The sequence below is a fragment of the Mustela putorius genome, unplaced genomic scaffold (assembly GCF_011764305.1).
Source record: "Mustela putorius furo isolate JIRA1106 unplaced genomic scaffold, ASM1176430v1.1 tig00000129_pilon_pilon_pilon, whole genome shotgun sequence".
In the NCBI taxonomy this organism is placed as follows: domain Eukaryota; kingdom Metazoa; phylum Chordata; class Mammalia; order Carnivora; family Mustelidae; genus Mustela; species Mustela putorius.
In genome coordinates, this window is record NW_025421290.1 from 51,336,818 (window position 1) to 51,360,807 (window position 23,990).

General features: G+C 51.7%; 1 protein-coding gene across 23 annotated transcripts in view; it reads left to right on the top strand.

Moving 5' to 3' along the window:
• Positions 1-23,990, top strand: part of KLC1 (kinesin light chain 1) — a 56,173-nt gene that overhangs the window by 20,568 nt on the left and 11,615 nt on the right. For 7 of the 23 annotated variants that reach the window (XR_006604965.1, XM_045074329.1, XM_045074321.1 and 4 more), the window contains exons 3-13: positions 561-791; positions 3,517-3,595; positions 4,070-4,295; positions 8,292-8,379; positions 8,981-9,082; positions 11,497-11,670; positions 11,811-11,910; positions 14,203-14,252; positions 14,333-14,400; positions 16,515-16,623; positions 18,869-19,003. Coding sequence is in view for 22 of the 23 variants with exons in the window: in XM_045074329.1 (XP_044930264.1) it covers positions 561-791; positions 3,517-3,595; positions 4,070-4,295; positions 8,292-8,379; positions 8,981-9,082; positions 11,497-11,670; positions 11,811-11,910; positions 14,203-14,252; positions 14,333-14,400; positions 16,515-16,623; positions 18,869-19,003 (1,362 nt within the window). In the remaining variant the exon portion in view is untranslated. Of the gene's footprint in view, positions 1-560; positions 792-3,516; positions 3,596-4,069; positions 4,296-8,291; positions 8,380-8,469; positions 8,695-8,980; positions 9,083-11,496; positions 11,671-11,810; positions 11,911-14,202; positions 14,253-14,332; positions 14,401-16,514; positions 16,624-18,868; positions 19,031-23,265; positions 23,317-23,990 lie in introns of those variants that run through there. The other 16 variants (XM_045074307.1, XM_045074323.1, XM_045074326.1 and 13 more) reach the window with 7 other exon arrangements.

The window sequence follows — 23,990 nt, forward strand, 5'->3', positions numbered from 1 at the left end:
GGCTTAACCCACTGAGCCACCCAGGCGCCCAGCATGTGATATTCTTTACCGTGGCCTCCTCTGTAGCCTGAGACTGAGGGTGACAAGGAGAGTCATGGGCATTTGTACCTGTCTGTGTCAGAGCACATGTGCGCAGTAGAAGCGAGAGCTGCCGGCCCAGGATGCCTGCGTCGGCAGGGGGTGAGAAGCGTGGGAGGGACGCTGCAGGCTGTCAGCGTTTCTTTTTTTTTTTAATATTTTATTTATTTGACAGAGAGATATCACAGGTAGGCAGAGAGGCAGGCAGAGAGAGAGGGAGAAGCAGACTCTCCACTGAGCAGAGAGCCCGATGCGGGACTCGATCCCAGGACCCTGAGATCATGACCTGAGTTGAAGGCAGAGGCCTAACCCACTGAGCCTCCCAGGCGCCCCATTTTTAAAAAAAAAATATTTTATTTATTTATTTGACAGAGAGAGATCACAAGTAGGCAGTGAGGCAGGCAGAGAGAGAGGGGGAAGCAGGATCTCTGCTGAGCAGAGAGTCCGATGCGGGGCTTCTGTCAGCATTTCTGTCTCCTCAGGTCATGATGGCTCTGTCTAACCACCTGAACGCTGTGGAGTCTGAGAAGCAGAAACTGCGCGCACAGGTTCGTCGGCTGTGCCAGGAGAATCAGTGGCTGCGGGACGAGCTGGCCAACACGCAGCAGAAGTTGCAGAAGAGTGAGCAGTCCGTGGCTCAGCTGGAGGAGGAGAAGAAGCACCTGGAGTTCATGAATCAGTTAAAGAAATACGATGACGACATCTCCCCATCCGTAAGTGGCTCCGTGGGGCGCAGCGCTGACAGCTGACCGTGTTGTCGGCTGCTTTAGTCCGGCTGTGTTTCCCTCCTCTGATGATTGCCTTGAGCCACCGGAGGTTATGGGTCTTGGGGCTTACTCCCTGGGCAGGTCACATGCTTTTCACAGGTGTGTTTTAGTGCGGTGGTCAGACATGTGCACACAACCTTGTACATGTAAGGCACGATGCAGAGAGGCACCTCATGAGTTTTCCCCGCTTGAGAACCCATTGGGTCTGGCTTCCAAGCTCATCACGATGCTGGAACTTTCCCTCGGTCGGTGTGCATCGCATCCTGTTGTCTAGAATCCAGATTTGGGACTCCCCACCTGTAGCCGGTGGTGCTGTGGACACCGTTCTCTCTGAAACTCTTTCTTCCGCTGCCGGGACTCTCCCTGGCTCTCTTGCCGCCTCACTCACGCCTCCTCCGTGGCCTCTCTTGCCGACTTGCTGTGTGTTTGGAATATTCCGAAGGAGCTTGGCTTTCTCCTTTCTCCCTTGGCTCTCAGGCTGTTCTTCTCGGTCTTGTTTTCCATCTACCATTTATATCTGATTCAGGTAAAAAACCATGTTTTAAAGACAAATTTTGGAGTAATTTTAGATTCACAGAAAAATCGAAAAGATAGTAAAGAGAATTTCCATACGAGCTTCACCCAGACTCTCCTCCTGTTACGTCTCCTGTCGCCAGAGTGCGGGTCTTCATCAGCTCGGGCCATTGCGACGGAATACCACGGTTGCATGGCTTATTTCCACAGTTCCAAGGTCAGGATGTTGGCACAGTTGGGTTCTTGGTGAGGCCCTTTATCCTGGTTGTGTCCTCATGTGGCCTTCCTTGGTGCGTGCAGAGAGAGGGAGGTATCTAGTGTTTTCTTTCCTTTTCGTTAAGGAGACTAGTCCTGTCGTGGTGGCCCCATCTCCGTGACTCCACCTGACCCACGTTACCTCCTAAAGGCCCGCCTCCACATGCCATCACCTGGAGGGCGAGGGCTTCCGTGTGTGGTTTTTGGGGGACACATTAACCCACAGCACCTTGCTTTATTAGCCCGACTCTAATTCTCCCTTGCTTTTGATTTAGAAGACGTATTGCTGTGGGAATAAGAATAAATGAGCTACAGATGGCAGCCCATGATTTCGCCTAGAATACTGTGTGATGTTGTAAGGTTTTGTTGAATCAGAGACTTTTAAAACTTGTTATTTTGAGAAAATACCGAGCTTGGAGAAGAGAGCTAACAGCTAATTCTGCCTTTCCTTTTGGGGTGTACCTGGATGATGGTTTCTTCTGAATGCATTGGAGTAGGCAGCACAGGTCATGGCACACTCCGCGGCTGCTGCTGGGCGCGTTTCCGTGGCATGGGGACGTGCTCATGTGCAGGCGGGGCCGGCTCTGGTCCGGAAGTTTCCCACGGGCATGGTGCTCGTCTGCACTGTGACCTCCTGCTCTCAGCAGAGCCGGTCATGGCCTTCATTCACCACGGCAGGAGCTGGTCCGTGACCCTGTGTGGCACTCAGCTGTCACGTCTCCTCGGCTGGCTTGCATCTGAAATGGGTCCTTTTCAGACAGAGAAAACAGTCTTTCTCTGCCTTTCACGGCACAGATGTTTTTGAAGAGTATACGAATCAGTTACTTCATGGGTTGTTCCTCAGTCTGGGTTTGTCTCCTGTCTCTCTGTGTTTAGATCATGCGTCCCAGACAGGAGTAGTATCAGGGTGAGTCTGTGTCCGTCTCCCGTGACCCCTTCCAGAGGCAAGGGAGGATGGTGCTGACTTTGCACTTGGTCAGGCTGTTGTCTGTTCGCTCCCATTGTGTCGTCGTGGGTTTTATCCCTGCACTAACCGGGGATCTGTGGGGAGACTCGAGGCACAGACTTAAAGCCAGCAGGTTTCCGGGGCGCCTGGTGGCTTGGTTGGGTGTCTGATGATTCTTGCTTTTGGGTCAGGTCACGGCTCGGGATCTTAGGCAAGGGATCCAACCCTTCATCGGGCTCTGCACTGCTCGTGGAGCCTATGCAGGATTCTCTCTTTCTCTTCCAGTAAATAAATAAATAAAATCTTAAAAAAAATAAAAGCAAGCTGGCAGGTTTTAGGTTGCTCTTGGGAGTCCTGTGGTGGTGTTGTGCAGGGAAGAGGGACCTGAGCCCTCCAGTTCTCTGGCGCTCCGCGATGGGCCAGTTTAGTCTGTTTTTACATATTTGGTTTCCAAATAAAATTGATTTCAAGGAAGAGTTTCCCTGCAGTATTTGAACTTCTCAGAGTGTCGTGAAGAACCTGAGGGATAGAGATGCTGTCATGGTCGTCGGCTGCCCTGAGGCCTGCATCTCGGGTGTGAGTTCTAGTCTGGCAGGCTCTTTATTACTCTCTCCTAAATCTGTAGATAAGCCAAATTGTGGTTGATTCCATATTTGATTGACTTTATTTTTTAACGATTTTATTTATTTATTGAGAGAGAAGGAGAGACCAAGAGAGCATGAGCAGGGATGAGGGGCAGAGGGAGAAGCAGACCCCCTGCCAATCCAGGACTCTGGAATCATGACCCAAGCGGAAGGCAGTGTCCATCGACAGCCACCTAGACGTCCCTATATTTGATTTTTAAAACCGGTTATCCTTTCTGAGATTGTTTTGTTAAACTGATATTTGTATGAAGGATTTCTGGTGCAGGATTTGTAGTACCGGTAAGGCTGAAGTTCTCCCGGATTGCTTTTATAGGAGGACAAAGACACTGATTCCACCAAAGAACCTCTGGATGACCTTTTTCCAAATGACGACGACGATCCCGGGCAAGGAAGTAAGTTGGCGAGGGGGAGTGGTTACATGGCAGCCCGGACAAACAGAAGGTGGCTTGTCCTACCCCCATGTGATGGCCGTAATTAGTGGGCGTCCTGGTGCCGGTAGCTGCTTCCCAGAGGCACGTGCACACCATTCACCCAGCGTTTCCCAAGACAACTTCAGGTGTTCTTACTGGGATGCAGTACATGTTGGACCAGCCCCTACGACGAACCTGGGGCCCAAACCAGCAGTTTGCGTGTAGTGTGTGCATTCTTGCAGAGGGAGACAGGCAGAGTTGGTCGGGTGCTGAGGGGAGCCTCCCTGTACTGTTGGGGCATCACACCACCCCTGACATGTGACTCGTGGCCCCCCGCCTGCCAGGGCAGCGCTGCACGGGTTTGTGCAGCGTGGGGGCTGGGCGTCCCCCGGGAGCAGAGCTAGGGAGGAGGGGTCTGACTGACGGTGTCGCCTGGTCCGTGTCCCTTGTGTGCAGTCCAGCAGCAGCACAGCAGTGCAGCGGCGGCCGCGCAGCAGGGCGGCTACGAGATCCCGGCGCGGCTGCGCACGCTCCACAACCTGGTCATCCAGTACGCCTCGCAGGGGCGCTACGAGGTGGCCGTGCCGCTCTGCAAGCAGGCCCTGGAGGACCTGGAGAAGACGTCCGGCCACGACCACCCGGATGTGGCCACCATGCTGAACATCCTGGCCTTGGTGTACAGGCTAGTACTCCTTCTCTGCCCTTGTCTTCTCTACCCGCAGTATTTCTAATGAACGTGGAGGGTTTGAGATATGTTTCTGGAAACCTGTAGAAGCTTGCTTTGCTGGCTTCATTGGTCACGTCTCTTCACACTTGCCTTTTTCCGCCAGGTCCTGTGTACCATGTTTCTTTTGTCCAGAGTAGCCTTCCCACCCTTCGAGGGCTTTGTTAGCTCCTGCCCGTTCTGAGTCCCAGGTCGCACTTGCCCTTTGCCCCTGTTGTGCCCCCAGAGCCCTTAACCCTTCCCTTTTCTCTGGCACTTCTCACTGTGCTTGGCGTTGGGGTTCTTTGAATTTTGTTCTCTTCTCCCAGAACAGTGTCCCTGAAAGTTGGGGACCAGCTTGTGTCCTGTCCGCACTTCTCACCTCACGCCGGCGCCGCTTCTCCCCGGAGCCCTTGGTGAACACCTGGAAGGGAACCAAGGAGTTCGCCCTGTGGCGCAGGCTGTGATGTGGTAGAGGCTCGTGTGTGTCCCCTGGCTGAGCTCAGCTGCAGTGGGTCTGGACGGAGAAGGGAGTGGTTCTCCGCACAGCACGATCGGTTTGCTCTAGCCCTTCCAGTTTTGTGGGTAGGGATTAACACATTGGTGTTTCTTCACTGGTTTGATTGTCCCCATTCGACATTTTGGTCCCCCAAGTATGGGTCAGACTCGGCTGCTTCCCGTGAGGCCCTAGAGATGAATGAGTGGGTGGCTCCTGCCCTCGGAGAAAGCAGGACATTGAATTTCAAGTCAGGAGAATTCAGGTTCTGTCTCTGTTAGATGGCCATGAGACAGAGGATGTTGTCCACAGCCCTTAGCTATCCTGAGCCTAAGTTTTCTTGTATCTGAAATGGAGGCCGTTGTACTGTCCACTCAGAGGTCCAGGGGAGGACTGGGGGCATGTGACATGTGGGGTTGCCTGGCAGACGTGAAACGCTCACAGGACCTTCTCAGGGAACTGACGGCCTCGTGTTGAAGAGAGCCGCTTTACATTTGTGTGCAGTTGCAGGAGCAGGAGACCGGGTTCTGCTAATAGAAGGACACAGAAGTTTTCATGGAGCAGAAAGATTCCTTCCAGTTGAGGGGCTAGGGGAAGGATTAACGGAAGGGGGGGAGCCCCACTCGGCCGGGCCTCGGAGGGCGGGTGGCGTTTTAGCACGCGGAGATGGTGTGCGGTGTTGAGTGGTTTGGGGCTTACTCCTGAACCTCGCTGGCAAAGCTTGACGGCACCTGCAGGACAGCGGTAAGAGATGGGGCGGGGAGAAGCGGGGCCTGACCGTGGAGGTCCTGCGGGCAGTGTTGAGGGGTGCTGGTGGGGGTGCAGTGGGCCCCTACTCGGGTGTCACCAGAGTCCCTTTGGCCTTGTGCGCAGGATGGCGTGGTGACTGGGGCCTGGAGGCAGGGCAGGACCCTCGGGGTATGGAGCTGGGTCTGAGCAGGGACGGGGGCGGTGCAGAGGGAGAGGACAGAGAGGGGCCCAGGGAGGGACACTGTTGCAGCCATTCATAGAGGTGAGTGATTTCTTCACGAAACAAAACACCACCAGAAAGCAAGCGGCCTTTCACAGCATGTCCGCAGCCCTGGCCGTGGTCAGCCGAGGTCTTCTGGGCAGCGTAGCGCGCTCTGGAGGGTAGTCCGGACCTTTCGGAGGTGCCCTGCTGGCGGACGTTGAGGTGGTTTGCGGATCTTCACTGTTACCATAGCGTAGGGACTCGGGGATTTATATTTAAAATCTTGACGGATGATGCCAAAAGTTTTTCAGATGTGTCTGCGCTGGGGCACTGGCTGGCTCAGTCAGGAGAGCATCTGACTCCTGATCTCAGGGTCGTGAGTTCGAGCCCTGTTGGGCTACTTGTGAGCTCTACTCCTGTTGGGAGTAGAGGTCATTTCAAATAAATGAAGCTCAGAGCAGTTTTGTGTGTGGTAACATGAAAGCTTTTGGCCAACAATAGACATTACTATTATAAATGAATTAAATAAAAAAATGCACGTAGGGTTTCTGTTGTTGGTTGTAGGTGTGCCGGTTCCTCGTTTACAGTGTCAGGCAGCGGGAATTTCCGGGCCTCGCTGCCGTGTGGCGGTTTTTCCCCTTAGTGCTCTGGCCGAGGGGCTCTGTGAGTCAGAAGTCCGGAACAGGTGCATGAGCCGTCTGCGCGTTCACATTCAGGTTCGGGACTGCGCTCCAGGGCTGGCCTGTAACCTTCTCCGCTTTCTTGTGTTAGGGCACGTTTAATTTTAACTCTTCGGGGGAAGAGCATAACATACTGATAAACGTCTTTAGAAGTTTTGTCTGAGATTTTGGATTTTTTGAGAATTGGTTCCTGCAATGGGTTAGCATCTATACAGTCTACGCCCGGTACCTGTGGCCAGACTCCTCAGGCTGGGGGCGGCCCCTTTCCCTCTCTTGGTCCAGCCGCGTTTCCCAGCCGGCGGCGAGGCTTGTCCGCGCCTCAGTAACGGGAAGCAGGGCCGGTGGTTGCCTTCGTGCTTCCCTGGTTGGATGTTTTTAGTCATTTGTGTTCTTCTGTGACTCTTCCATAATCTTGTGCATTTTTCTGTTAGGCGTTTCCCGCGTGCAGTGGTATACTTCTGTTTTCATTTTCAGTTTGAATTTCCTGGTCAGTTGAGTGCAGGCCCCTGCACCAGAGTTCCTGGGGCACGGCTGGTTTCTTTGTGTTCCGGCGGAGGGCGACGGTCGTTGTTTGGGGTCACGCCTGAGAATCAGTGCTATTGCTCTTGGAGTCATCTCGCTTTGGCTAATTAATTAATAGCCGCTGACATTTTAGGGCCTGCTACAGTTTGGAAAAGTGCTTGGTACCCCTTGCCTCTGTCAGCTTACACAGGCTTTTAGGTAGTTCTTGTTAACTGGTTTTAAGGGTCTCTAGTAGTTCTCGAGACTTTGTCATACCTGCTGATTTTCACAAAATATTTGAGCCACTTTGTCATGTGTTGTAGGGTATTGGGAGAAAACTACCTCTGTACCCTTGGCCAGAGTTAGCGTGCTTCAGAGGTTCTGGGGGTGCGCTGACCCTTTGCGTGTCCGTAGGGGAGTTTGGCTTCTGCAGGGCAAAGCCTTGCCGGGCAGCTCTTAGACACAGTTACGGAACACGTGTGCTGGTCTCACAGAGCGAATAACTTCTGTGGTCACGTTGGAGGGCAGAGGCCGGGGCTGGGCTTTCTGCCTTACTGCAGTGAGGAGCCGCCTCCTTCCTCCTCCCTCAAGCAAACAGTGGGAAGGTGTGTACCAGATGAACACACTGGGAGATATTTATTTATTTATTACTATTTTTTATTTTATTTTTTCAGTGTTCCAAGATTTATTGTTTATGCACCACACCCAGTGTTCCATGTAATACGTACCCTTCTTAATACCCGTCACCAGGCTCCCCTCAACCCCCACCACTTCCCTTCCAAAACCCTCAGTTTGTTTCTCAGAGTCCACAGTCTCGCATGGTTCATCTCCCCGGGATGTATTTATTTTTAACAAGGTTTTTCATTGTACGCACAGCATATCATTAGCTTCTTAGAGCAACTCTGTGAGTTAGGTAAGACACTTTCCAGACGGGTGGACTGGGACTGTGGGAGGCTGCTTAATGTCCCAAGGCCTTGCAGGCCTTCGCTGGCAGAGCCTGGGATCGAACCCTGGGGTCAGTTCTGTCAGATAGCAGGTGAAGCTCTGCCCGGCCTTCTGGACCGGCTCCTGTACTCTGCAATACAGTGTTGTGGTGCGGGGGCAGTGTCGTCCCCGAAACCTGGACGGGAGGGCCAGGTTCCAGAGCTAATTGGGTCTGATTCCAAGTTCCCGTTTATTGGTGGAGTCTCTTTCTTCTACACTGGTGGTATTTCTGATCCTTTTAATAGTGGACTTTTATTTTTTAAATAGCTCAAGTTTAACTTTTATTTCTGTAGTTGCAAAATTGCATTTTAAAAAAGACGTAAGTTATATCCAAAACACTTACTGTGTGCTTTTCAATGTAGAGACCAGAATAAATACAAAGATGCCGCTAATCTACTGAACGATGCCTTGGCCATCCGTGAGAAGACTTTGGGCAAAGATCATCCTGCGGTTTGTATATCTGGTTCTTTCCTTTTTATATTTAATTTTCCCTAATAGATTTTTTTTTTACCCAACTCATTTTAATATTAAACTCAACAGGGAAGGTTTAAGAGCTGCCCTTTGACTAGAGGTGCAGGTAGGAGTCCTCACTCACTCAGTCCCCGCGCTGAGCTCCGGCCCTGGAGGCTCTGACGCTCGGCCTTTGCCTGCGCACGTTAATCTGTTCATCACCACTACTTCCCATGGATCACGTACTCTTGTTTTTTTATCCGAAATCAAATTGCATGTACTTCTATAAATTTTTTTCTAAAGAATTTATATTTTTCTTAAAATCTGGCCAGATTTGCAAGCAGATCTGTGTTTGGGTTGGCTTTGTGGCTTCCAGTGAAATTAAAAAAAAAAAAAAAAATCAAGATCAAGGTGGTGTTGATTGTTTAATTTGAGTGTCTCCGGTTCACTTAGTGTAACCTGTAGCGCGTTGTGAACTGCCCTTTGCTTCTCACTGAAGTCCTGTCCCCTCGCGCTGTGGAGAGCACGTCCCCGAGAGCGTGAGACTGAGGTCCTGCCGCTGCCGCTGCTTACCGGTCTCTGCTGGTCCCTCCGTTGGCAGGTGGCGGCGACTCTGAATAACCTTGCAGTGCTTTACGGCAAGAGAGGGAAGTACAAAGAGGCTGAACCGCTGTGTAAGAGAGCGCTGGAGATCCGAGAGAAGGTGCGGGCAAAGACGTGCACTCAAGTATTTCAGGTTTTGTGTTTTGAGGAATGACCCCTGTGGTACGTTGTGACTGACCATTTCCTGGAAGAATCTCACCTGGTGAAGGCTGAGGCAGACAGCCCACAAAACGCAGCCGGACGAGCCCACTCCGACTGGGGTTCAAAAGGAGTGAGAGGGTGTTCAGGGACACTGCGTGGTGCAGTCCCATAAGCGTCCGCCTCTTGGTTTTGGCTCAGGTCGTGATCTCGGGGTCGTGAGATCGAGCCCTGCATCGGGCTCTGTGCTCAGTCAGCTTGCGATTCTCTGCCCTTTCCGCTCGTGCGCACCCGTGCTGCTCTCTCGCTCTCAAAACAAATAAATAAAGCTTTAAAAATAAATAAATAAATAAAAGGGTTGGGGGAGTGGGTTCAGTCTTTGTGCCTTGCCTGCCTGATGTGGCCTAGAAATAACTGCAGGAGGAGGAGCCCCTGAAGACTGGATGTGGAGGGCATTTACCGTTTGATAGCGGGGCATGTACTTGTGGATAAGAAAAATACTGAAATTGAAAAATGAAGTCACCAAATATGCTTATAAAGCTTAAAAAAATGAAGTGATTTTCAGAACTGAAGTTTGGCTGAGAAGTACAGATTCCATCGCCGTCCTGGGTAGTCGTCCTGCGGCTGCAGCCTGTGCTAATTAGGTGTTGGGGAAACGTGGCCTGGTAATCTCAGCAGGCAGGGGGCTCTGGTAGACCAAGGGTAGTATTTTAAATTGATATTCCTGTGATTATTTACCAGTGATACTGCAAGGTCGTTTAATTTTTGGCCGTGTGGTGAAATTGGGAAAGGGGAACTAAAAGAGGCTCCTCATCAAATTACACAGGAGAACTTTTCTCATGCCACCATCTGCATGATACCTATGAATTAAAATGGTCAGATTTTGAGTGGCCTGGGGTAAAGTCGAAGAGAACATGGAAGTATCCAGTGGAGGATTATGAGCTCTGCTCCGTCATCTGCCAGCTTTATCCATGCGCAGCTGCTTTCGTTCACTCATTTAGTAATGTGTGCGGAGGGTTCTGGGTGGTGAGAGCTGGTGGGCGTGCTCCTTCCGTGGGGCTCGGCCGCACGGGCTTCGGGGTTAGAGCTCTGGGAGTGTGCAGAGCAGGGGCTCCGGCAAGCCCAGGGTGTGCGGGTGCACCGGGGACGGCTTCCCGCAAGTGCTGAGTGTTGGAGCTGGTCTTACGTCAGTCCCCCAAGCAGGGAGGGGAAGGGCGTGCAGAGAGGCATGGGCGGGCAGCAGGCCACACTGGGAACATGGGTGAGGGCATGAGGCTGAGAGAACGAACGGCTTTTTCAAGGTAGTAGGGAGGTGGGTTAGTATTTATTCATCTGTGAGTCAACACTTTTCTAGGTACTGGGGTTACAGTGGTGTAGGAGATAGAATTTGTACTGTTGTGGCTTACATTACATTACACTGGGCAATGCCTGACTACACAGGTAAGTAAGATAGTTTCGGGTGGTGATACTTGCAAAGAAAGAACAACCAGGATGCCCGTGAGTTAACCTGGGTAGAGACGGGCTGAGACTCCCGTGAGCTGGATGGAAGGAGGTGTCCCCTCTGAGGGTTGAGCAGTTCGTGGGGGGGTAGCTGGGGGTCCTGGGAGAAGGGCACCAGGCATGTGGGGTGGGAGCTCCCGGAGCCCTGAAGGTGGGGTATGAAATAGGAGGGCTGTGGTTTGGGGTGGGTGCAGAGGACCTTCAGGTCTTAGTGGGAAGGGATATGTGGGCTGAATCTCGAGAGCTAGAGATTCCTTTTGAAGGTTTGCATGCATAGGAGAGCCTGGTGCACTAGCTTGGGTCAGAAAGGGCTCTTCCAGAACTTGGGGGTCATACCAATATAATCTTTATACAGCCATTTCCTAGTTTCAGGCCATGAGTTCCAATGGCACCTGTGCCAGCCCCCATGTGGGGTCACTGTAAGGACGAAAGGTTGAGAGTGTGGAGGGGGATCCGTACAGTCTCTTTACCCAACAAGAGTATGAGTTTTGGCTGTTTCTTTCTTTCTTTCTTCCTTTCTTTTCTTTTCTTTTTTTTTTTTTAAAGATTTTATTCATTTATTTGACAGAGAGCCCAAGTAGAGGAAACAGGGGTAGAGGCAGAGGGAGAAACAGGCTCCCCACGGAGCAGGGAGCCCAACATGGGACTCCATCCCAAGACCTTGGGATCATGACCTGAGCTGAAGGCAGCCGCTTAATGACTGAGCCACCCAAGGCACCCGTCTGGTTTCTTTGTGTATACTGCGGGACCCTGGGCCTGGACGGTGGGCACAGCCACGGTTGTGTTGAGAAAGGGTCCTTCTCCTGGGGGGTGGAGAACGGACTGGATGGCACTAAAACAAATCGATGTTCCTAACACACCCATTTTTCTTTGCAGGTTTTGGGAAAGGATCACCCCGACGTTGCCAAGCAGTTAAATAACTTGGCCTTACTGTGCCAGAATCAGGGCAAGTACGAGGAAGTAGAATATTATTATCAAAGAGCCCTGGAGATCTACCAAACAAAACTGGGGCCTGATGACCCCAATGTGGCCAAAACAAAAAATAACCTGGTATGTGGACAGCGGTGCCCTCTGTAGGTAGAGCCCCAAATGCTGGTTTTTTGATCTCTGAGCTTTGTGTCGTTTAACCTGTAGACAGGAATGTGTCTTCTCTACGAATGAAGTTACTAAGTACTTTATTTTATTTTAAGGCATCCTGCTATCTGAAGCAAGGAAAATTCAAGCAAGCAGAAACACTGTACAAAGAGATTCTCACTCGTGCACATGAAAGGGAGTTTGGCTCTGTAGATGGTAAGGACCCTGCTTTCGCTTCTGAGCAGACACGGTTGTTAGCGTGCATTAAAAATGGTGATTCCCAGCCGGAACTCGGTAATACTCAAGTCACCGTCTCATTTTCAAGGTAGAATTTAATTGAATTTTAGAAATGATTTTGCCGATAGCACTTAGAGGAGAGGATATGACACAGTCGGAGTGTCATGGGCTCATTGATTCGTTCATCTGCCATCCAGTGGACACGGCGGGGTCACCAGGTACTCAGTGGGTCGCGTGCCTTGTGGTCAGGGGTGATAGGCCAGCTACCCCCCGTCTTTCTGCGTTGCCCTCTCCGGAGTCCAGGCTTTGCTCTTGCACAACTCAGAGCACTAACCCCAGAAAACCTCTCTGGAGGCATCGGTGCTCTCTGGATTTACTGTGATTCTGGTTCTCCCGGAGCCAGCAGGGACAGTAGCATCAGCACCACGTGGGACCTGTTGGAAATGCAAATGGTTGACCCCATGCCAGGCCTGCTGGGTTATTGGACTGTCTCAAAGAGCCAAGGCCTGTCTCCGTATTCCTCAAAGTGCTATGGGTATTTAATATACAGTTTTGGGGTAAATATTTTAAAAGATTTAAAATGTTTCATGCAACAGTTTTATTTGTGTGTTAAGTAAGGCATTTATTTCCCTCTGCGTCAGGTGTTCCTTAAGGCGTTGGGAATGAGTGTTATTACTGGTGTGCAGGAAACCTGAGGCTGCACAGGGAAAGCGGTTTTGCTTAATAAATGTTTTCGTGTGTAGAGAGTTTCTAGAAACCACTTGGGAAAAGTCTTCGGAGTGTATTAGCTTTTTCCCCTCCTTCGCTAAGTGGAACAGTAGGTCCCTTTTACTCTCCGTGCACAGGAGGCCGCGGGCTCAGCGCAGGGGTCGTGGGCAGGGGCAGCAGCCCGCCTCCAGCTGCAGAGGCCGGTGCATTGTGTAGTGATTCCAGGGCATTTCCTTGATGCTTTTTAAAAAAAGCTCTGTTCTTGGGGGATACTTGTTTCCTTAAGATTTGCTGGCTTCTTTTCTAAAAACAAGCATAGAGTCCAGTTAAGTTCTAGTGAAAGCAGCTTTCCTGTGTTTGCCCTCCATACAGATGTCCCATGCAGGACACGAGGTGCAGATGTGTCCTGTTGCCGTCTGTGGGTGCCCTTCAGGCTCCCGGGCCTGCTGCTCATGGCGCGCCCACGCACCGGTGTCACTTGGGGTCCCCGCCCGTGCGCCCTTAGCTCGCTGCGGGCTGGCCGCCGTAGCGGTTTGCCTCGCTCAGTAGCTCCGACTGCGCTCTGTGCTGTTCGTAGGCCTCAGGTACTGTTCGCTCTCCTAAAGCCGCTATTGGAATCAGGCTTCAGGTTTCTCCTGTGACATGGCGAGTCCTGATCACACGAGGAGCCGTGGGCTTGGCCTCCCGAGAGGCAGTCTCAGTGTGGGAGCGCGTGTCATTTTCCCGACAGTCCGGGGAATTTCAGGAGTGAGGACGCGGTAGCTGAAGTGGCTTGTCCGAGGTCTGGTCGTCAGTGAGGACGGTGTGAGCTCCGGTTTCTTCCTCTGGAACTTGAGATCGGTGCTCGTGGTGGGAATCATGAAAGTTCACGCAGAGAGGGCACGTGAAAGTCACCCATGATTCCAGCACCCGGATAACCTTCTGACATTTGTAGTGTCTTTCTGTGCTGGTTGATTTATGTGCGTAAGCCATACTTCACTTACAGTCATGTTTACTTCTTCCTTCATACTTGGACCTCAGGCATTTTCCTTATAAAGAAAATTTGTCAGAAACTTCATTTTGAGCTTGCTTGTGCTCCATGGTGTGGGCACGCTGGTCGGTAGAGACTTACGGAGTGTCATGGTTAAGGTTCTTGAAAGTAAGACGACTTTAAGAGAATATTGATCAGTATCTTTCTCCACTCTGCTCCCAGCATCTTACCCTTCGCTTAGCCCCTGTTTAATGCTGGCGTTCGGAAGTTCGGAGGCCCCCCAGCAGTGTGTGAGCATTTTAGGGGCCCCGGCATATTTGTCCACTTCCTTGACAGCTGCCTGCCCTGTGTGGGTACATGGGATTGTGAGTCTATGTGTGTGTGTTCACGGCGCTGCACGTGGATGGCCATCTGCGTGTTTCTTCCGCCCTCATAGGCTCCACCATGAACTTCCTCTGTCCAGGTCCTAAAAAGTAGCGCCTAAGGAGGCTCACGTGAGAAATGAGAACTTGGCAGTCGCTGCAACTCGACAGCCTCTGCTCGTGGGCCCTGTCATGCTGCACTTTCATAGTACGGTATTTTTTCTCCCCTAGATGAAAATAAACCCATTTGGATGCACGCTGAAGAAAGAGAAGAATGCAAAGTAAGAATAAACTATTTTGAGAAGTTTACTAAATTGGTTATATTGTGTTTTAAGGTAAATATTCATTTGTTATGACTTAGGGAAAGCAAAAGGACGGGACATCTTTTGGAGAGTATGGCGGCTGGTACAAAGCCTGCAAAGTTGATAGGTACGTCTTTTTTTTCTTTATAAAAAATTATATTTATTGGGCGCCTGGGTGGCTCAGTGGGTTAAGCCGCTGCCTTCGGCTCGGGTCATGATCTCAGGGTCCTGGGATCGAGTCCCGCATCGGGCTCTCTGCTCAGCAGGGAGCCTGCTTCCTCCTCTCTCTCTGCCTGCCTCTCTGCCTACTTCTGATCTCTGTCTGTCAAATAAATACATAAAATCTAAAAAATTATATTTATTTTGTGGGGCGCCTGGGTGGCTCAGTTGGTAAAGCAGCTACCTTCAGCTCAAGTCATGATCCTGGAGCCGAGAGACCTTGCTTGGCAGGGAGTCCTCTTTGACCCTCCCCCTTCCAGGCTGGCTCGCTCTCATTTTTTCTCTCTCAAAGAAGTAAATCTGAAAAAAAAAAAAAAATTTATATATTTTAGATTAGATAGAGCAAGAGCAAGCAAGCGAGCAGTGGGAGGGGCGGGGCAGGCAAGGAGGGAAGGACAGGCAGACCCCATGCTGAGCGCAGAGCCTGACACAGGGCTCCGTCTCATGACCCCGAGCTCATGACCTGAGCTGAAATCAGGAGTTGGACACTCAGCCGACTGAGCCGCCCAGGCGCCCCAATAGGTATGACCTTTGAACTAAACTGTCCTGGAAGGTGCTTGTGCTTTAAGATCACCTTGTAAATGACTGAACACGGAAAGGTCCTTCGGGTGGTACGTGTGCACAGTCTCCCACGTTCACAGATTCCAGTCAGGAAACCCGTAACTTCGTAACGAGGTCATGTACCTACACACAGCTCACTGCGATGTTGGTGAAATTCAGCTTCTGTCCAGTACCACGGCTCTGCTGCCATAGCGCAGGAGGAGGAGGTAACGAAGTAGGAAGCCAGTGTGCAGGGTGGCCTCGGAGCAGACTCTGGAGACGGCCGCATTCTGCAGGACTCCGCAGTCGCGTGTCTGGCACGTGGCAGACCCCCTACTCCTGTCCTCGCAGCCCTTGGCACCTCTGGGGACTGTGTGGCTGCAGGGGGCAGGGTGAGACCCTCCCCTGCTGCCCTGTGAGCCTGTGCTGCCCGCACCTCTGTTTCGTCTCCCGACTGGAACGCCTTCCTGGCAGATTTTTCCCTCTCTTAACTGTGACTTCCCCTAGAAGACCAGTCTGCCGGTCATCTGTTCCCGGAAAGTTCTCTGAACCCTCTTCTGGGTTCCCCATAGCACTTACCATAAGAACCAAAATTTATAGGCTTTGTATTTTCCACTGTTACGTAAATGTCTCAGAGACCTGGGGTATAGCTTCTTTATTTCGGTGCCGTAAGCGCTTGTTATGAACCAAGAGAACTGTGGAAGGACGCGTGTATGCGAAAAGCACACCTAGGTGTATTTTTAGGTTTATTTCTAGCTTTTTCTAAGATTGCTGTGAGGAGTGCAGCAGCGCCACATCCCCGTGCACACTGTTCGCTCTTCCTGTGCGCGGCACTCGCCTGCCTCCGACCCTTTGCACTTGTGCTGCTTCCCTTCTGCTTGTGGACAGGAGGGAGGTGCATAGCAGTGTCACACACCGTGTCCTCTTTACTGCCCGGCGACAGAGCAGCTCTGCTCCGGGCCAGGCATGGTGGTCCTCAGACAGAGCCAGCACACACGCTTCTGTTGACGGGGCTGGCGGATGGTGAGAGCAGCTGTGGCCTGCAAAGAGCACATGAGCGTGTCGTGCTGGCTGCGGGGCTCAGCACAGCGGGCCCTGGCCCTGGCCCTGCGGAGGGTTCCACGGGAGTGTCGGGGGCAGCCCCACTGCTGAAAAGTAGGCAGGTGGTCCTTTGGGAGAGAAGAACTTTAAAGAGGGACACCCGGGTGGCTCAGTTAGTTAAGTATCCAGCTCTTGATCTCAGCTCAGCTCTTGATCTCAGGGTCTTGAGTTCAAGTCCTGAGTTGGGCTCCATGCTGGGCGTGGAGCCTGCTTCAAAGAAGAAAAAACAAACTTATGGAAATTTATAGTTTAAAGAAGTACTGTAGAAATTTAAAAAGTACTTCTCACAAACTTGTTTGTTAGTGCTTTAGATTTTGTGCGGTTAATAGTAGTTCTAAAACTTGTATTTAAGAAGTCTGTGTATCTTATGCTTTCTTACAGTCCAACTGTTACAACTACTTTGAAAAACCTTGGGGCACTTTACAGACGTCAAGGCAAGTTTGAAGCTGCAGAGACATTGGAAGAAGCTGCCATGAGGTCCCGTAAACAGGTCAGTGACCTGCCTTCTGTTCTTAACTCACATGTTGGGCCTTTGAGTGTAATGACTCTCTTTTATATGACTTGTCAAAGGCTTGATTTAGAAATAGAAAATATTTTAGCTTGTGCAAGGAAAGTTATATTGTTTAAAAGGCTTAACTGTGACACCAAAAGCACAAGCCGCAAAAGAAAAACTTGATCAGTTAGATTCATCACCATGAATTAGAAATGTTGGTGCACTTAGGACACAGGAAAGTGAAGGCCCCCACAGAAATGGGTGGGAGCATTTGCAGGTCACATCTGCTGAGGACCCAGTACCCAGAATGTGTAAGACAGAAGGATCTCCTAGTTTAGAAGTGAGCGACGGAGCTGGATAGTCATTTCTCTGCTGACGGCACACAAATGCCCACAGGCGTGTGAAGAGATACTCTGCGTCCCTCGTCAGCAGGGACGTGCACATCCGACCGCTTCACAGCCGCCGCGGCGGGGATGGCGTGAGTCCAGAGCAGACAGGAAGTAGCAGGTGTGAGGGCAGGACGGAGCGGCGGGAGCCCCCGTGCGCCGCCGGCGGGGTGGGGTGTCGTGGGCTGGTGCGGTCACTGCGCACTCAGCGGTCCGCTGCGAGGTCGGACTTGGGCTGAGGTGCCGTCTGTGGAAGCTCGGGAACGGCGTGCTCGCTGCCCCGTGCCCGGGAGGCTGCCGGGTAACCAGTGAATGCGTTACTCTGTGCGCGCGCGTGCGTGGCAGCGGATGAGGCTACCTAAAGGGGGGTTTGGTTTCGGTTTGTCTTCAGAGGATCGGAGAGGCAGGTGTGAGTTTTTCCCCTTCCTTAGTGGTATGTGTGTCGGTCGTTGTGTGCTTGTTCATGGCCAGTTCTGTCTGAGATTAGAATAGCCCATGTATGCCCGAGAGATTTTTTTCTCTCTAAAGAACCTGTGCAGAGTGATGAGAGCAGACCCGGTAGCGACGCTGTCTCCGCCCGTGCCCCTTTCTTCAGGTCCGTCACCCTTCAGGGGTCCTCTGGCTCTGGAGGGCTGCGTGGGGGGAGAGCGCCCTGTGGCGTCGGCAGCCTCCTGGGGCCTGGCTGTGTGCGGGCCCTGCTAGGGAGGCCGGGTGGCGTAGGCCGTCCTGGTGCCCATCCTGGCCCGGGAGTGTGCCCACCACTCATCTTCAGGAGTCTTGCCAGTAATCCGGGCTTCGTTCTCAGGTGCCGGGATAGTGTGTATCAAATGAGCCAAGTCTGGGGTCATGAGTTGCAGGAATTTAAAGGAAGGGGTTGGCCATGCTTTACCGGGAGTGCTGCCTTCGTGCCGGCTGCGGGGCCACGGTCTGCCTTACTGTCAGAGTCACAGCGGCACGGCGTCTGCTTGACGTGTGTGCCTGTTGGGGAGGAAACTGTGAAAGTCGGTACAGGTGTCACATTTGCAGGAGCTGCTGGGGTTAAAATCCCACTTAGAATAGGGAACGTGTTGCGTCTGGGTCTTTTGAACTGAAATGCATGCGGAGAACAGTCTTGGCCATGTTCGTGGTGCGGGAATGTTTTAGCCCAAGTGTGCACGGGGCCCTCCCTGCCGAAATGAGGCGAGGGCTTGCTGCTCTCCTCACTCCCTGGTGGGAGTGTGTCCCAGCATCCCACCGTGAGGCCTGGCAAGCAGAGAAGTGGAGGGAATTGCACGCTTGCACGCCTGCCTCCCTGGGCCTGTCGTGGATGTTCGCTGCCCTCGGGCACAGCCCCCCACTGCTCTGTCCACCAGGCCTGTCCTGGGCGCAGCATTTCAGACTTGTGTGCATCACTGCGTTCCCTTGTGAATACTTAAGTGTGCAGATCACTCACGGGGGCCCAGTATTTGCTTTTTTTTTTTTAAAGATTTTATTTATTTATCAGAGTGAGAGAGGGGGAGAGAGCAAGCACAGGCAGACAGAGAGGCAGGCAGAGGCAGAGGGAGAAGCAGGCTCCCTGCTGAGCAAGGAGCCCGATGTGGGACTTGATCCCAGGACGCTGGGATCATGACCTGAGCCGAAGGCAGCGGCTTAACCAACTGAGCCACCCAGGCGTCCCTTCTTTTTTTTTTTTTTTAAATTTGAGGTAAGTTTTGTGAAGAGTGAAATGTCTTAAGTGTATATTTCTGAGAATCACTCTTCTGTGTGTAAGTGCTGTTTCTGGGTTGTTTCTTCCCCGGGAGAAGCTCAGCTGTCCTAGAGTCCTTCGTCAAGCTTCCTTCTAACGGCTCCAACCCTCCCCCTTGCCTGGCTCACAGGGTCTTGACAATGTTCACAAACAGAGAGTAGCCGAAGTGCTGAATGACCCTGAGAACATGGAGAAGCGGAGAAGCCGGGAGAGTCTGAACGTGGACGTGGTCAAGTACGAGAGCGGCCCTGACGGAGGGGAGGAAGTGAGTATGAGCGTAGAGTGGAACGGGGTAAGTACAGTACACAGCCGCCGGCCGGTCGCCGGGAGGCCGCCTGGCCCAGGCGCCCAGCAGGACTGCTGTCCTGCAGCTTCCTCTGGCTCACATGCTAGACACTGTCCTTTCCTCAAATTAAGTATGAATTAAGCTTTCTGTGAGTGCTTACCTTCTGCTAATAACGAAGTCTTTTACTTGTTTGAAGTGGTCATTTTCTTCTCCGTAGGGACCCATGAAAGCTGTTTGGCTTCACTTTGAGCGCTGAAATGCTGATTGAGTGTCCTGGTTACTTAGAGCCACAGTCCGTAACCTGGTTTTATTTTAATATTAGGGTTAATGTGGCAGAAAACTAACTTGCTTTTTTCACTTACCCATTTTCGTTGCTAACTCCAGTGCTCCTAATGTCACTGACCAGTGCTGTAGATGTGTGAGAATTGCTTTAAATTCCTTAAGGGGAGGTCCTGTTTCAGACAGAGCTGGCCTCCAGATGAGAGCGGTTGGGGCGGCCGCTCTTCACGGCCCCCCTCAGTGCTGACCGCCATGTTCCCGCTGAGGGTCCCGTGGCTCATCTGCCTGCACAGTCCTCTGCTAGAGGTTTTCGGATCCAGAACACGTGCCCGGGTTTGGAACATGTCGCTCCTAGCCAAGCTCTACCTCTGGGTTTCGCTCGTTTGCCCTCGTGGAGGTTCTCGCCACGGCTGTTTGCCCAGTGGTCGCCAAAGAGTGTGTGGCCTCCCGGACATTGTTTCTAGCAGATGTTGGTCACACAGGGCAACGCTTTTTGTATGTTGAGCTGGCGTCTTTGGAATTTTGCTTTTACCAGGGAGAGTTGAATGCAGGATTAGGTGCCCCATCAAAATGTTGTATTATTTTTCTTTGAAGTTGCAGTAGGTGCAGTTTGGTTAGGTAATTTTGCAGATGTTTTGCCAAATAGTAATCTTGGGCTTTCCTATACTCTTATCTTTTTGAAGGTATTTATTTGGGGGATTTTCTGTAGATGGAGTGGTTTGGTAAGGATACAATATTTTCTACATAATATTAGAGGCCAAAATTTTAGGGAGAGCGTCTTTTTGACTGTCTTTATCTGGCAGCTGCCTTGCTTTGGTGTTTCTGTGCCAAGACAACCAATCAGCATCTGCTTTTCTATTCCCCCAGTGGGCAGTAGTCTAACACATCAACGGCGCTGGCCAGGCCTCCTCTCTCCTGCGTCTGGCCACACTGTGTACTGTACTGCCCCTGTGATTCCTGTCGCCCTGCATGCCTCACGTAGAGGGTCACATCCCTTCCCTGGTCTGCAGACGCCAGGCTGCAGGTTTTGGTTCTCTTGAATGAAGTTCTGGAGGAACTTTTTCTTGAGACAGTATTTCTAGGTCAATCCTGTTGTGCGGTCCCGTCATAAAATAATTTACAGTGCAGAGTTCTGAGACTTGGGTGAGGGAAAGCTGGTTTCCGCCCAGTGTGCAGGGCTGGTAGGCGGCTTCCTGTGGTCTTCCCGTGGGGCCTGCTGCCGGAATCACGGATGCAGAGGGCAGAAGCCATCCTTCCTCTGAGTGCATTCTTGGCCCTGCTTCCATTTCACATTTTCTGTCTCGCTTTGGACATGCTCACTTAGCACACTCACGCGGGGGTGTGGACACCTTTTTACTTGACTCTTGGACACTGGAGGCTCTGGGTCTTCTCCAGAGGCCATCGCAGGGCTTATTGGGGGGTGGGGGTGGTCCACGGGGTGAAAAAATGTAGATCCCAGATCTTAGGTCGTTCCGGACTTTCCTTGAGCCGCAGAAGGGGCCCTTTCTTCTCAGAGAGTCTGAGATCAAGCATCAGGTGACTCCGGAACTGCCTGGGGGTAGTGCCTGGGCTGCTGTGCTCACCGCCGGGCCCTGCAGCCCCTGCTCAGACCCGGCTCAGTCCCGCCTTCGCGGGAAGGCCTGGCTCGCAGGTTCTGAGGAGGTGGTGCTGAGCTCTCCCGACCTCAGGCCGGACTTTCATTTCCAGAGCGTACTGTGATGGTTTAAGAAGAGGTGATACAGGCAGTACGCACACCAGGACTTTTTTCAAGTCTGCCCGACAGAGGTGCAGATGTCTGCTGCTGAAGGAGCCCCGTGTGGATGCTGCCTTCAGCCTGGATGCCTGCACTGCGCCCCCATGTTAGACTTTGCCCCGGTGTGAGACTGAGCGACTCAGGCCCTCAGAGTGGGAGTCCGGCATTCCCTGTGGTGATGAGGCACATGGTTGAGAGCAGCGGCCACCCGCAGTCGTTTACCTGTGCACGGTTTGGGTGCCAGGCCGTCCAGACCAACTGGGAACAAACTGGGAGTTTAGGTGCCGAGGCTAGACCCATCTTCTGTAGTTTCGTATTTCAACCTGGTGTTCTCTAAAGGTGGCTTCACGGTTCTGCTGGTGCGTGTTATTCTAGGAACTTGTCACACTTACAGTGAGAAAGTGCCACCTAGATTGTATCTTATATTGGGGTTCTGCATTAGATTTTAAGTTTTTAAAAAAGGATTTCAGTGCCCTTTAAAAAGTTAACTGCTGCCGCAGGGAGAAGCCTTCTGTTGCCATGTGGGGCGGGCGCTCCTGCAGCGCGGGGACGGCCGTCCCGTTCTGTTGGCATAGCCGTGTGCGGGAGCCCGTGTATGTGAGTGAGTGTGGTTGGTCCCAGTATTCAGAAATAACATGAAAATCAGAGGGCAGTGTGGGCCAAGGTCGGGCAGTCTAGGTTCTGATTGTGCCCTACAGCTGCCAGGAGTCTGGGTCCGCACAGAATCCCGTGCTGTTAAAATGCCGGAGACGTAAGGTTACCGAATATACTGTAATCATTCATGTGACATTTCTGGATCAAGTTTTTAGGGAAGTGCAGTTCTGTTAAGTACATACCATTAAGATGGTGATTAAAGGACTGGAAAACGTAACTGCCTCACGCTTATTTTTGTATAAAGAACACAGAGCTGAAAGTCATTGTCAAGATAAGTCTGAGTTCTCTCTTCTGGTCCCGTTAAAGATGCAAATGCTGTGTGCATAGGAATCCTATTTGGCCAGATTGGATTGCCTTTACTTTACCCGCTGTGCATATGGCTGCCGTCCCCTCTGAGGGCTGTGGCCACGTGCCTGGAGTCGGGGCCCCTCGAATGCGTGGGCTTCCTGCGCTGCACCATTGTGCAGCTGTCCCACGAGGGCCCCAGGAAGCATCACATCCTCCGTTCCGTCTTCTCCACTCTGTTCTGTTTCTGACTTGCCAGTTCCCAGCAGGGCCCTTCCGGAGGAGCCCGCCCCTCCTGCATGCATGGGAGCACTTGTTTTCCCAAAGATACTGACCTCATGCCCAAGATGACTGAGGAATGGGATAGTACAGACTGTTAATTAGAAATAGAGTTAGTTTTAAAAATGGTATTAGGAAGGGGCGCCTTCCTAAGCATCAGTCGGTTGAGCGTCTGCCTTTGGCTGGGGTGGTGATCCTCGGGCCTGGGATCGAGCCCTACATTGGGCTCCCTGCTCAGTGGGGAGCCTGCTTCTCCCTCTGCCTGCCTCTCTGCCTCTGCTTGTGATCTCTGTCAAATAAATAAATAAAATCTTTACTTTTACTAAATAAAATCTTTTGAAAAATTATATTAGGAAAACAACAAGAGTATAACAAAGAAAAAGAACAAAGAATTACTGCCTTTTGTTTCTTAGCTTATATGCTACAGTGTTCATTTCTGTTCAGAAACCCACTTCTTTGATGTTAAGTATTCTTTCCTGGCAATACAGAGAAGTAGACTGTTTTTGAAAGAGTTAGAATGCGGGAGACCTCCCAACTCTCCAGCTTTTACTGAACAGAAATCCACCCGGGGTTGGGGTGGGCTTTGGGGTGGGCTTCTGCTGTTGCTCCCACTGGTTCTGGAGGGTGAGTGCGCGGAGGGGGTGGGCAGCCTGCTCCCCCCCACCCCCGCCAGCCAGGTGCTGCCTCCCGAGCCCAGCTCCTGGGCGCCTGCTGCAGGGCGAGGGATGGGGCCGGGGAGGCCTGTGTGTGTCCCACATGAAGTGTTTCCGGAATCTGGTCGCTCCCCTGTAGTCTGCTGAGTGGCCTGGGAGGGATAAGGAGCACTGCCGTAGTGTAAGCGAGGAATTCTGAAACGAACTGCAGGATTGTACTGTTTGCGGAATTAACAGTTAAATGTCCTTTCTCTGAAAGAGCAACAAGAACTTGTGTTTTCTTGTCCTCCCAACATTTGCGGGAAATTGGTAACAAATCTTATTTTTCCATTTTAAAGATGAGAAAAATGAAGCTCGGGCTGGTTAAATGATTTGCTGAGCGTCCCATGGTGAGTCAGAGCGGGTGGGGGCTCGGTCCCTGCAGGCCGGGGCTTCCGTACGGGACCACTGGGGTTCCGGTCTGCTGAGACCCGGGGTGCACTGCTGCCTGTGGAAATCCATTTTCTAGAATTAATCTTATTTTGGATAATTTGGATCAACTGCATGTTTAAAATGTGCTAAAGACTAAAGTCATTGGTTTTTTTCAAGTTTTTGAACTGTCTAAACGGTTAGAGCTCTTAAGAGAAAGTCCCCTCTGATGTCAGAACTCCACAAGAGTTCAGGGGTGTCAGAGGATTCCTGATGAAGTTAAAGGTTTGATGAACGGCCTCTTCTTATGTGCAGCCTTTATCTTTTGGTCACTGTTGATGTTTCTCAATATGGAATCTCCTTTCTGTACAGTTCCTGGACCTCGTGATAGTAAGTATCCTGGAGATTTCTAGCACAGTGCTAATCCACGCTCTGGGCACGGAGTGTTACTTTGATGACACGAGTGATTAGTCGTAAAAGGCAGCAGACGGCCCCAGTACCTCTTGGTCCTGGGCTGATAGAAGCAGGCGGAAGGTGATCCCGGATACTAAAGGGATGAGAAGCACTGCCGAGATCTGTGACCTAGAAATACTGTAAGCCGCGCTGCGTTCCGTGGGGGCTGGCTCTGTTCTCACAACGGGCTCACTGGGCTCTC